The sequence below is a fragment of the Natrix helvetica genome (assembly GCF_964273705.1).
Source record: "Natrix helvetica genome assembly, chromosome: 4".
Lineage (NCBI taxonomy): Eukaryota > Metazoa > Chordata > Lepidosauria > Squamata > Natricidae > Natrix > Natrix helvetica.
The window spans coordinates 139,741,349-139,755,145 of NC_138550.1; the positions used below are offsets into that span (position 1 = coordinate 139,741,349).

The 13,797-nt window shown below is 39.8% G+C and overlaps 1 protein-coding gene across 1 annotated transcript in view; it reads right to left on the reverse strand.

The window, feature by feature from the left end:
- Positions 1 to 470: 470 nt before the first annotated feature.
- Positions 471 to 13,797, reverse strand: part of CNGB3 (cyclic nucleotide gated channel subunit beta 3) — a gene marked incomplete at both ends in the record, with an annotated part of 294,107 nt that continues 280,780 nt past the window's right edge. The window contains 5 exons of the mRNA XM_081953223.1: positions 471 to 548; positions 1,053 to 1,224; positions 3,616 to 3,762; positions 6,180 to 6,298; positions 8,574 to 8,657. Coding sequence (XP_081809349.1) covers positions 471 to 548; positions 1,053 to 1,224; positions 3,616 to 3,762; positions 6,180 to 6,298; positions 8,574 to 8,657 — 600 coding nt within the window. The remainder of the gene's footprint in view (positions 549 to 1,052; positions 1,225 to 3,615; positions 3,763 to 6,179; positions 6,299 to 8,573; positions 8,658 to 13,797) is intronic.

Consider the following 13,797-nt stretch of genomic DNA (forward strand, 5'->3'; position numbering starts at 1 on the left):
AGTAGACAACCCATTCTCACTTCAAAGTGGTTTTCTGGTCATAGAGTACAGTAAATGATTGGCTGATTGATGTAGCACCTGGACTCCTTCACAAATTCTGCTAACTACTAAGACAAGAGGCTGCTACATAAACTGTCTTAGAATTTCCCAGAGGTGAGTTTGACCATAAACACCTCTAATTATTTATTTCTACCAGAATAATTTTTAAATTATTTTTTAAAACCAGTCATTTATATAACAATTTGAGCATTTCCCAATATCTCTAAATCTTGAGGGAATACCTGATATCTGTCTATTCAAACATTTTTCACTAGTATAACTAAAAGATTGCATGCCTTCTATAGCATCAGTAAGGTATACTATCTAAATATAGTTTTACACTTAAATCAACCTTTTTCAAAAACTTGCAGACCACACAATAAGTTTTATATTTAAAGCAAGTTTCAAGTGTTGTGTATGAAAAGTGCTCTTTAACCCGCAAAGCAGGGATCAAACTTGATTTCATTGAGGGCCACATAAGGGTTGCATTTAAGCTTGGGGGGAGGGGGCTGAGGGGGCATGGCCAGCTCGACGTCACTCATGTCAGTGGCGCCTGTGGTGACCCAAGCACTTTGCTAGTGAAAATTTGCACCCAAGCTCTGTTTTGACTGCAATGACCTCCTGCAACCCTCTTGCCAGCAAAAAGGAAGCTGGAGAGTACTGTCCATGGCTCTCATGAGCTCCATTTTCAGTTGCAATGGCCTCCAACAACCTCTGTCAGTGAAAATGGAGCTCAGGAGAGCCACACGCAGCCCTCCCAAGCTCCGTTTTTGCTGTTAGAGGCACTGTGGGTCGGTCTTTCACTTTTTCCAGGGTGGTCCCATGGGCCAGATCTAACCACCAGTCCCCGGGCCTTATGTTTGCCACCCCTGCCATAAAGATAGTTGCAAAATTAATTTCTGAAATCATTTTTTACTAATTGCTAATGTCCTAAATTTTAGGTATTTCTTTAATTTGATCCATTTTCTGCCTTTCTTGTTTTATACTGGGTTAGCACTACGAAAAATACATACCAGGGCCTCGTTCTCTTTCTTCACCCTGCTAATTGCGGCTAAAATACCTCCTTTCCCACCAGTTAACGCTTTGAGCATCATAGGTGCTTCCGCTTTAGCCATAAGGAGAGCTAGACCCTTTACAGATGGCGGTGGTGGTCCAGCAGGTTTTCCTGCTTTCTTGATAAGTGCTCTAAATTGTAGAAAAATAAGAGGGTGGGAAAAACCATTAAATATAGCATAAAATGCTTCTTAATGATTATTCTAATCTCCGTTAAGTCTCCCAATCCTATTTTCCTAATTAGTCAATGAAATACAACAACTTCTGCTGATGATTAGGGGACTGGAGACTAAAACATATGAAGAACGGTTGCAGGAACTAGGTATGTCTAGCTTAAGAGAAAGAAGGACTAGGGGAGACATGATAGCAGTGTTCCAATATCTCAGGGGTTGCCACAAAGAAGAGGGAGTCAAGCTATTCTCCAAGGCACCTGTGGACAGAACAAGAAGCAATGGGTGGAAACTAATCAAGGAGAGAAGCAACTTAGAACTGAGGAGAAACTTCCTGACAGTTAGAACAATTAATCAGTGGAACAGCTTGCCTCCAGAAGTTGTGAATGCCCCAACACTGGAAGTCTTTAAGAAGATGTTGGATAGCCATTTGTCTGGAACGGTATAGGGTTTCCTGCCTAGGCAGGGGGTTGGACTGGAAGACCTCCAAGGTCCCTTCTAACTCTACTATTGTATTGTATTGTATTGCTGGACACTTGGGACTCATCTATCTTTGTTTCCATTATTTTTAACATTAATTTTTTTATTTTATCTCTTCCTTGTTTCCAAGTCAAGAGTACCGTATATGGTTGTCTTCTCCTTTTTCCATTGTCAATTGTTATCATGACAGTTCATTGCACAGTTAACTGGATGGTTTAGACTGGATTGGGCATGTTTGCCTACTTATCAACTCCTTCCTAAGGACCAGGGATACAGGGGTATTTCTTTTTCATGGTGTCAAAGTTATCATCACAGGATATCAAGCTATTCCAGATTAAGCTGCCTTTTGCAATTGATCAATGGAGTTTTGTCAATGCTGACCATATTCAAGTGGTGTTCCAGACATTTTGGAATTGTAGCCAAGAGTACCTATTACTATTGGTATTATCTTTGCTTTCTTGTCCCATAGTCTTTCTATTTTTATTTGTGGGCCTTTATATTTTGTTATCTTTTCCAGTTCTTTCTTTTCTACTTTTCTGTTGCCAAGTACTAGTATATTCATTATCCAGACTTTGTTTTGTCTTTATTTTTGACAATTGTTAAGTGTGGGAAGTTTTGTGGCAGGTGCTTCTTTGTTTGAATTCTAAAGTCCCAGAGCTTTTTATCATCTTCATTTTTTCCCCTCTGCTTTGTGGTTCCACCCAGTTCTTGCTTATAGCCAAACAGGATTTCTTGTAGATCTTCCAATGCCCAATTGTTTTTATTATTGTTATTATTTAAATGAACAATTCTGCTTTGCCTGTGCATGGGTAATTTCCATCTCAGTTGACAAAAAAACCCCCACACATTCTGTACCCAATTGTAATATTACTCAGAATATAATGCTACTTTGCAGTAAGAAGCTCTAAGTAGCCCCATTTAGTGTTCTCATAAAACAGTAACTTTTAAACCTTTTGTTTAGAATGATGTTTTTTTTTAAACTTGGCAACATTAAGATGTACAGACTTCAACTCTCGGAATTTCCCAGTCAGCATTTTGGCTGTGGTATTTTGGGAGTTGAAGTCTACACATCTTTATCAACTTTGAAGAACTTGGTTTAGACCTATAGTTTTTAGCATATTAATCTTGAATTGTTTCTCTTCCAGCACTAATCATGCTTCTCCTTTAAAATACTGCAACTATAATACTAACATTATGGCTAAGATATACCATAGTATTGTGTTCTGATCCCCCTCTTCATACACCAAAGCACGCCGAGACAAAGATACTGCACGATGTTTTGTTAACACGCAGACTAAACCTTGGCAGCAATCCAGCACAGATTAGACCTTGGCAGCAATCCAGCACAGACGAGACCTTGGCAGCAATCCAGCCTGCCAAGACATTCCCCCCCCCCCCCCGTAGCTTCTCCAGCTCTAGTAAATATGTTGATTCCTACAAACAGCTTGTGGAAAGTCCCTCCTTAAATACAGTCTTGAGAGGAGCCTAATTACAACCACCTGAGTTCAATTATCTCCTGTAACTGCGTAGCTGTTCTTTACATCTATTAGCCCTTCATTGTCGGGCATCCAGAACCACCTCCTTTGTCTCCTCCCCACTGCTCCAAAGCATGACTTCAGGAGCACACTCCTTTGGCTTTCACCGCTGCTCCATGCCTCAGGCGCCTCCTGGTGGCCAACCAGCCTCTCTGATCCCTGCTCGGAGTCGGAACCCTGTCCAGGGTCCTCCACATCTTCCAGAGCCGAGTCATAAGGCCCCTCACTGTCGGAGTCTGGTTGCAGCTCCAACAGCTCCTGCTGGGTCACAACAGTAATGTATCATAGCACTTAGCACAGCAATAATTTTTCTATTCATAGACATAAAAAACACATACTTTCCCTTCTTTCTCAAGTGCCTTTCAGATTCAGGATAGTGCACAAGGATTTCATTCAGTGTCTTTTTGTCAAGAATAAAAAGATTGGCAAATCCATGAGCAATCACGTTTGCAGTTCGCCGATTTCCTCCACTGGCTGCTAATAGGCTGAAAGGACAAAAGAAACAGGCATACCTCTGTTTATAGTTAGCCATCATATAAACAACTTCTCCTACACTTTGAATATTTATCTTTATCAGTATTCGACTAGGGGGACAATTTATGTCTGTTTTGATTTAATTTATTTATTTATTTATTTTATTTATTTATTTATTATTATATGCACTCTTTCTATAGTCTTATTTATTTGTTTATTTTTTGAGTCTGCAGTTCATTGTTTTGAATAAAGTAAAAATAAAACATTGTGACAAAAATGCTATATCCTCCAATGGGATCTTCTCTGTTCCGATTCTCTCTGACATTCTTCACATGAGCCACTCATCAGGGTTTAGCTTGAGCGATTTCTAGCTTTGAATTTAGCATTGAATGGCGGGAAGCAGGAGGCGAGCATTGTTTGGAGTAGACAATCTTTTTGGGAGGTGAGCTACCACTATCAGCAGAAACCAGTAGTTGGTAGGAAACTACTTTCGGTCTCTTTTGCTTGAATGAAATGAAATTAATACATTATAAATTATCCATCCTTCAAGCAAAGCACCCTATGAGACATGCATAGCAAGAGGGAAAAGGTAACTGCATTCAGAGAAGCCAAGAGTTACAAATGTCCCCTTTCCTTAATCTGTGAGTTATTCATATAAATCAGGACTATTCAAAGTTCACTTTTGTTAGAATATTAGAGTGGGAAAAAATCATTTTTGAAAGTATTAGATCAAGCTTGAATTATTTGTGATCATAAATCTAAACTAATCCCGGTAGTTTTTTTTTTAATTCTTGCATGTAAAAACACTTTACATGAAAGGCAATTTATGTTTAGCCTATTGGGAAGGCATCACAATCTGGTCTCATTAAGATAAGACATTTGAAAGAAGGTAAAAGGGATAAGATAATTGGAATTAAAGTATATCATTGTGAATAAGAACCTATTACTGGTCTCTAATTACCTTCTTGGTATATTGTTCTAATTTATATGTCACTTTCATTTGTTTTTTATTTTATTGCAAAATAAAACAAAACAGGCCCAAACTAGCTTTATCCACCTTAATGCTGTCAGATACATTGGAATTCTCAATAAGATAGCCTGGGAATTTTTGGCTGGGAATTATTTCAACATAATTGGAAGCACCATCTTTAACTTAAAATTTAGAGGAAGGGCCATAGCCAGTGATAGACAATATGCTCTGAGGGAGATGGGTAGTTTAAAAATATATAAAAATATATACATGCTTGGAATTTGTTACCTGCGTGCTAATTCTTAAGAAGAAAAAGATTTCTGCACAAGAATTGGGGAGCTACTACCAAACAAAAGACATGCATAATCTGATTTGCTATTATTATTATGACAGCTGCAATAGCCATTGAAAAGGGTTTTTATGGTTTTGTAAGCCACCCAGAGATTAGGTAGCTCTGCTAAATTTCAATAAATAAAATAAATAAATAAAACTAAATAGAGAAGAAAAATCCTATTAGATTCCAGCTGTTTTGTATAACACTAGAACTAGTGCAAACAAGTCAGAGTCCATGCAAATGTATACAAAATAAAAAGGGTTATGTTTACTGAAGTTATATATTGATGAAATGTTACTTCAAATAAGACTCGGGACATTCTTTTATAGTCTTTTACACATACTATAACTGTACAGGGACAATTTACAGTCTGATCTGATTTCTATTGGTCTAGTAATATTAGAAAGCCTATTCTGACTCATTCATAATGCTGAGTGTTATTAGAAAGAAAAAAAACCCCAGAGCTTCACCATAACATTAAGTGCCAAATGGTGTGTGTGTGCGCGTGTGTGTGCGTGTGTGTGTGTATAATTTGATTAGAATGAGATGAAATGTTCAGGGAAGTAAAAACATGTGCAAGGATTAAGTTAATTCCCTTTCACATTTTGCATACTATTCCTTTATAATTCTCGTTCTTAAAGTTATAACTTTTGAGGTTAATAAGGATAGTGAGATGATTACAAGGGAATGAAGTGTGCCGTATTTCACAGAATTAGTGCATAGGTTTTCAGATGTCATCATCTTCTCAACATATCAGTTGCTTCTCAGAACATTTCTGCAGTGTTCCGAGTAATATTTGGCTGGTTAGCTTGACAGAGGCAAGGACCTTTAGTTTCTCCAATAACTCCACCCCTTATGCTATTGAACACACAGAACAAATTAGCCAGGTCAAAATGGAAAAAAGATGTTGGAAGATGTTGCTTACAGATTAAAGACAGGAGGAATACAGTCAAGAACTTTATATCTTGGTTCCCGCCAGACAATATGGAGAAACTCTTGTGTGCACTGATCTGTGATGGATGACACATTTCCTCTCTGGAAATGATATTTATATAATAATTTGTTAAAATAGCTATTTGTTTAGCTCTCTGAAAAAAAATCACAAGATGAACAAAGAAGAATACCTGATTTCTCCAAATACGGCTCCTGCTTTCAAGGTGACTAGGACTTTAGTGCCATCAGGACCTCCAAGTACTTGAACTCCACCATGTTTAATGATATACATTTCTCTACCAATTTCTCCCTAAATGCAAAAAAACATATCAGGAATCATGTCCAATTATGTTGGATGCTATCTGAAGAAGAATCAGAGTTAAACATAAAATCCCATTTTCAACTGGGTGAACTTCCCAAAAATTGAATTCCTTCTCTCCATAGCAATGTTTTTCAAACTTGGGAACTTTAAGATATGAGGGATTCCACTTCTAGAATCATGCTGGCTGGGGAATTCTGGGAATTGAAGTCCACATGTCCTAAAGTTCCCAAGGTTGAGAAATAGAGTTCCACAGAATTGGCTACTGAAACAACTTTCTTCTATGTGGTAAGACAATTCATCTTTTTCCAAAGTTTATATAAGATGTATTATTATTCATTATAATTTTAGGTGAGGACTGAAGAGTGTTCTGGACTTCTAAATTGGATTACCTATGGTGAATTATAGGAGTACAATACCACCTTAATTTTCTTGGACAGCTAAGCAGCTTTCAGTATCTTTGACCAATTTAGAACTGTTGAACCTAGAAGACATTGTACTGTAATGGACCTAAACTTTTTTCTATAAGAAGTAGATAGATTTATCCTTCTATGTAATAGGTACCTGGTTTAGTTAGTATTACTTTGTAATCAATTTTGAGCATGTTTTTAGTGAGTTGGTCTTTATTTTTCTTCTTCTGCTAGCCTGTGTTATAAATTTAATGTTATAACTTGCTTTCCTGAAGACTCATGTATCTGAGATTTTTTTTAAATGTTAATTTAATTATAGTGGGAAATGAAGAATTGTTTACAAATGCAGTAATTACTTGGGCTATTATGTTTGGATTGCAAAAACAAGGATAGCTGTTAGAGATGTGGAAAACTCACTCTTTACTGGTATCTAATACGGACTTTTGCAGATCAGTTAGGAGATCAGTTCAAAACAAAGCTAATGCTTACACTGTAGAAAGTGATGTGAAGCTGAGTAGGAGGTACATTTCATTCTTTTCAGCACCAGCTTTTTATGCCATATGGAAAAATTGATGGCTCTGAAGCTTAAGATTTGTACCTTGGCTTCAAGTCTAAACATGCATTGTCTAAAAAAATTCTCTGTCTTAAGAAATATGAATTAATTTGATAGCCCCTTTTTTGCAATTTCTTGTTAACTAGAAAGATTAACCTTCATGGAGTTTATTCTAATAGAGAGAATCAACTTTTTCCTAATAGATGGAAGTCTGCAATAAATATCTATTTAAATTCACCTTCTTTCAGTCTTCAAAGCAAGAACAGGAATAACAAAGCAGACAAATGAAACAATGCACACTCAAAAGTAAATCAGCATTTTAAGTATTTTCCTAATGATCATTTGCATAATTTCAAAGGGGAAATCAAGAATAATCAACCAACCAAAGCATCTGCTGTTTCTTGCATATTTACCAGCTCATTTGTGAGCTGATTAGCATTCAAATGAAGCCAATTATACCTGGACAAATAGATCTGAAAATTCTAAGCTTGTGATATATATATATATATTCCAATCAAAGTAATTGAGTGCGCTATAAAAGAAAAAGAGCATACAACTGGGATATATCTATCATATATATAGTTAGGATGGTCCAGTGACTTGAACATTCCTTTAGTGCCCAATGGATTTATATGTTTAACATATGTATTATGCTCTGTAAATAGCAGCTATGGAATACCTGTGAATTGGGACTCTACCACGCTGGCTTAGAAATGATAATATTTTTTTTCTAATATGCTAGCATCCCAGTAAAAATTATCTTCCCAAAGTTGCTGTTTGCTCTTGGAAATATGCTTCCATTGGCATCAATTGAACCTTCTTCTCTGTGCCAAGCAGGTGAACAGTAATTTTTCATGGAACCAGAGCCAGAGTTAAGAAACTACTGACTTTGAGCTACTAACGCATGAATATCAATACTGATTATTCTTGGCAGAACACAGCATATCTGTATCTCAATTTTTTTTCAGATGGCAAGTGACAAAGTTTTATAACTCAGCCTCCTATGTTCTCCTGGGCATTATAGAGTATTTTTGTGCAAATTGTGCCTTCAATATTTCACTTCTAATGACGTGTGCCAATATATAATTCATATTTAAATACTATACATTCATATTCTTTCTAAAATTATCCTATATTTTCTGGACGAAGTAAGAAATCTGAGAACATATGTGATGATCATGCTCTGTATTATATACAGTATATATGGTATGTAATTTTAATATTAATTTTATTCAACACTCATTTTTGATCTACAGCAGAACTTATTAGTTTTTATTTTTTAAAAACAAATAGGTTGCATCACCTTTTTGCACACAAAGTCACCAGGTAAATACACAATGGATTTCAATCTCAGCAACATGTCGCATATCATTTGGGATTCACATTCCTGTTTAAAAGGAAAGACAAACCTCTTTCAGGAATATATTTAAGTGAAATCTTATCAGCAATACTAAACAGCGGGAAGCTTCTGGTGGGAAATTTTGGTGAGCTAATGTTTCTGAAGGAACAGAGAGGCATCATAACTGAGAACACCTGTTGGAAGATGGATTCTGATTGGAATAATTTCCCTGGATCAAACAGAAATTGTGAGATCTCCATGTGCATTCCGGACAGCTGTTCCTCATGGATAAACGGCAGAAACAGAAAGTTTTTGCAGTCAGATAGGGAGCTGAGCTGCTGGCAGTACTGGAATCCCATCTAACTGTATGCTCACAGTTTAAAAAAATATTTAAAGGAGAATTGAAGGAGATGGAAATGGAGTGCTCAGAAGAAACTACACAAAAAATTACAAAAAATGCAACAGGAACTGGAAAAAAGATGATAATGAAATTGATATCAGATGAGTATTGATCTTTTCAAATTTTTGGCCTAATTATGGATTACAAAAGTTTAACATGGAATATAAATGGAACAAAAGCTCTTCAAAAGAGGAGAAATCTAATTGAAAATCTTAAAACAAGATAATTTTCTCACAAGCGACTAATATCAAGGGAAAAAAGATGCAAAATATTTGGCCTATAAAACTTTGGCTCTCATTTTTTGTGTGTAGAAAAAATAAGTTTTTTTCAATGTGATTATGTATGTCATAATTGTTGTGACCCAGCCGCTGCCACCAGACTCCGAGAGTGAGAGTCCATACGAGTCAGCTCCAGAGGAGATGGGCGACCCTGGACAGGATTCGGATGCTGTGAGCACGGATCCGAGAGTCTGGTCGGCACCCAGGAGGCGCCTAGGGCATGGAGCAGCGGTGAGAGCCAGAGGAGGGGGGCTCCCGATAAAATGCCTTGGAGCAGCGGGGAAGACTCACGAGACAGTGAGTCAGAATTCAGCAGGGCGTTTCTGGAGGCCCGTTACCGGCACGCCCACAGACGCAAGGAGCGTGTGCGTAATTACAGGTGGTAAAGAGCTCTCAGTTGCTGGTTGGGAGGCGCCCTTTTTAGGTTATAAAAGGGTTGACTTTGCATACGCCCTTCGCAGCAGTCAACAGAAGACTTATGCCAGAAGCTCTAGTCTGGGATCATGGCAAGCTGGATAGCTGCTTTTGTGTTCTGTTCCTGTGAGTTTTGTCTTGGTGGCTTGCTGCCACGGAACCTCTTGTCTGTTTGTGCAATAAACCTTGTTCCCTTGTACTGTTCCGGAGTGTGTGTTCTTTCTGGGCAATGGAGGAAGGGGGGTCAGAACAGCTCTCCATTAATTCTCAGAGCAAAATGGACATCGCCATTGGATTCAGTGCCCCTCGGTATGGTAAGGAGGAGGCATGCCTTTTCAGCCCATCTTATGTACATTTCCTGACAAAATACATGGGAAAATCCCATTAAGGAAAATTCTACTTAGGGTTAGGGTTAGCTGTCCATGAATTCTCAGAGCAAAACGCTCTGAATCCAATGGCAATGTCCGTTTTACCCCGAATGGGATTTTCCTATGTATTTTGCCAGGAAATGTACATAAGGTGGGCTCAAAAGCCGTGCCCCCTCCTAACCATTCCGAGGGGCTCTGAATCCAATGGCGATGTCCGTTTTGCTCTGAGAATTCATGGTGAGCTAACCCTAACCCTAAGTGAAATTTTTCCGTAATGGGATTTTCCCATGTATTTTGTCAGGAAATGTACATAACGTGGGCTCAAAATCCGTGCCCCCTCCTAACCATTCCAAGGGGCTGTGAATCCAATGGCGATGTCCGTTTTGCTCTGAGAATTCATGGAGTGCTAACCCTAACCCGAAGTGGAATTTTCCCGAATGGGATTTTCCCATATATTTTACCAGGAAATGTACATGAGGTGGGCTCAAAATCCGTGCCCCCTCCTAACCATTCTGAGGGGCTCTGAATCCAATGGCGATGTCCGTTTTACTTTGAGAATTCATGGAGAGCTAACCCTAACCCTAAGTGGAATTTTCCCGAATGGAATTTTCCCATGTATTCTGTCAGGAAATGTACATAAGGTGGGCTCAAAAGGCGTGCCCCCTCCTAACCATTCTGAGGGGCTGTGAATCCAAGGGTGATGTCCGTTTTGCTCTAAGAATTCATGGAGAGCTAACCCTAACCCTAAGTGGAATTTCCCGAATGGGATTTTCCCATGTATTTGGCCAGGAAATGTACATAAGGTGGGCTCAAAAGCCGTGCCCCCTCCTAACCATTCCGAGGGGCTCTGAATCCAATGGCGATGTCTGTTTTGCTCTGAGAATTCATGGTGAGCTAACCCTAACCCTAAGTGGAATTTTCCCAATGGGATTTTCCCATGATTTTTTTGTCAGGAAATGTACATAAGGTGGGCTCAAAAGCCGTGCCCCCTCCTAACCATTCCAAGGGGCTGTGAATCCAATGGCGATGTCCGTTTTACTTTGAGAATTCATGGACAGCTAACCCTAACCCTAAGTGGAATTTTCCTAAATGGGATTTTCCCATGTATTTTGTCAGGAAATGTACTTAAGGTGGGCTCAAAAGGCGTGCCCCCTCCTAACCATTCCGAGGGGCTGTGAATCCAATGGTGATGTCCGTTTTGCTCTGAGAATTCATGGACAGCTAACCATAACCCTAAGTGGAATTTTCCTAAATGGGATTTTCCCATATATTTTACCAGGAAATGTACATGAGGTGGGCTCAAAATCCGTGCCCCCTCCTAACCATTCCGAGGGGCTCTGAATCCAATGGCGATGTCTTTTTTGCTCTGAGAATTCATGGTGAGCTAACCGTAACCCTAAGTGGAATTTTCCCGAATGGGATTTTCCCATGTATTTTGTCAGGAAATGTACTTAAGGTGGGCTCAAAAGGCCTGCCCCCTCCTAACCATTCCGAGGGGCTGTGAATCCAATGGGGATATCTGTTTTTCTCTGAGAATTCATGGAGTGCTAACCCTAACCCGAAGTGGAATTTTCCCGAATGGGATTTTCCCATATATTTTACCAGGAAATGTACATGAGGTGGGCTCAAAAGGCGTGCCCCCTCCTAACCATTCCGAGGGGCTGTGAATCCAATGGCGATGTCCGTTTTACTTTGAGAATTCATGGACAGCTAACCCTAAGTGGAATTTTCCAGAATGGGATTTTTCCATGTATTCTGTCAGGAAATGTACATAAGGTGGGCTCAAAAGGCGTGCCCCCTCCTAACCATTCTGAGGGGCTGTGAATCCAATGACGATGTCAGTTTTGCTCTGAGAATTCATGGAAAGCTAACCCTAACCCTAAGTAGAATTTTCCCGAATGGGATTTTCCCATGTATTTTGTCAGGAAATGTACATAAGGTGGGCTCAAAAGCCGTGCCCCCTCCTAACCATTCCAAGGGGCTGGGAATCCAATGGCGATGTCCGTTTTGCTCTGAGAATTCATGGACAGCTAACCATAACCCTAAGTGGAATTTTCCTAAATGGCATTTTCCCATATATTTTGTCAGGAAATGTACTTAAGGTGGGCTCAAAAGGCGTGCCCCCTCCTAACCATTCTGAGGGGCTGTGAATCCAATGACGATGTCCGTTTTGCTCTGAGAATTCATGGAGAGCTAACCCTAACCCTAAGTAGAATTTTCCCGAATGGGATTTTCCCAGGTATTTTGTCAGGAAATGTACTTAAGGTGGGCTCAAAAGGCCTGCCCCCTCCTTACCATTCCGAGGGGCTGTGAATCCAATGGGGATATCCGTTTTTCTCTGAGAATTCATGGAGTGCTAACCCTAACCCGAAGTGGAATTTTCCCGAATGGGATTTTCCCATATATTTTACCAGGAAATGTACATGAGGTGGGCTCAAAAGGCGTGCCCCCTCCTAACCATTCCGAGGGGCTGTGAATCCAATGGCGATGTCCATTTTACTTTGAGAATTCATGGACAGCTAACCCTAAGTGGAATTTTCCAGAATGGGATTTTTCCATGTATTCTGTCAGGAAATGTACATAAGGTGGGCTCAAAAGGCGTGCCCCCTCCTAACCATTCTGAGGGGCTGTGAATCCAATGACGATGTCAGTTTTGCTCTGAGAATTCATGGAAAGCTAACCCTAACCCTAAGTAGAATTTTCCCGAATGGGATTTTCCCATGTATTTTGTCAGGAAATGTAAATAAGGTAGGCTCAAAAGGCGTGCCCCCTCCTAACCATTCCGAGGGGCTGTGAATCCAATGGCGATGTCCGTTTTACTTTGAGAATTCATGGAGAGCTAACCCTAACCCTAAGTTGAATTTTCCCGAATGGGATTTTCCCATGTATTCTGTCAGGAAATGTACATAAGGTGGGCTCAAAAGGCGTGCCCCCTCCTAACAATTCCGAGGGGCTGTGAATCCAATGGCCATGTCCTTTTTGCTCTGAGAATTCATGGAGAGCTAACACTAACCCGAAGTGGGATTTTCCCGAATGGGATTTTCCCATATATTTTACCAGGAAATGTACATAAGGTGGGCTCAAAAGGTGTGCTCCCTCCTAACCATTCCGAGGGGCTGTGAATCCAATGGCGATGTCCGTTTTGCTCTGAGAATTCATGGAGAGCTAACCCTAACCCTAAGTGGAATTTTCCCAAATGGGATTTTCCCATGTATTTTGCCAGGAAATGTACATAAGGTGGTCTCAAAAGGCGTGCCCCCTCCTTACCATTCCGAGGGGCTGTGAATCCATTGGCGATGTCGGTTTTGCTCTTAGAATTCATGGACAGCTAACCCTAACCCTAAGTGGAATTTTCCCAAATGAGATTTTCCCATGTATTTTGTTAGGAAATGTACGTAAGGCTGGCTCAAAAGGCGTGCCCCCTCCTAACCATTCCGACGGGCACTGAATCCAATGGCGATGTCCGTTTTGCTCTGAGAATTCATGGAGAGCTAACCCTAACCGTAAGTAGGATTTTTCCGAATGGGATTTTCCCATATATTTTGCCAGGAAATGTACATAAGGTGGGCTCAAAAGGCATGCCCCCTCCTAACCATTCTGAGGGGCTATGAATCCAATGGCGATGTCCGTTTTCCTCTGACAATTCATGGACAGCTAACCATAACCCTAAGTGGAATTTTCCCGAATGGGATCTTCCCATGTATTTTGCCAGGAAATGTACATAAGGT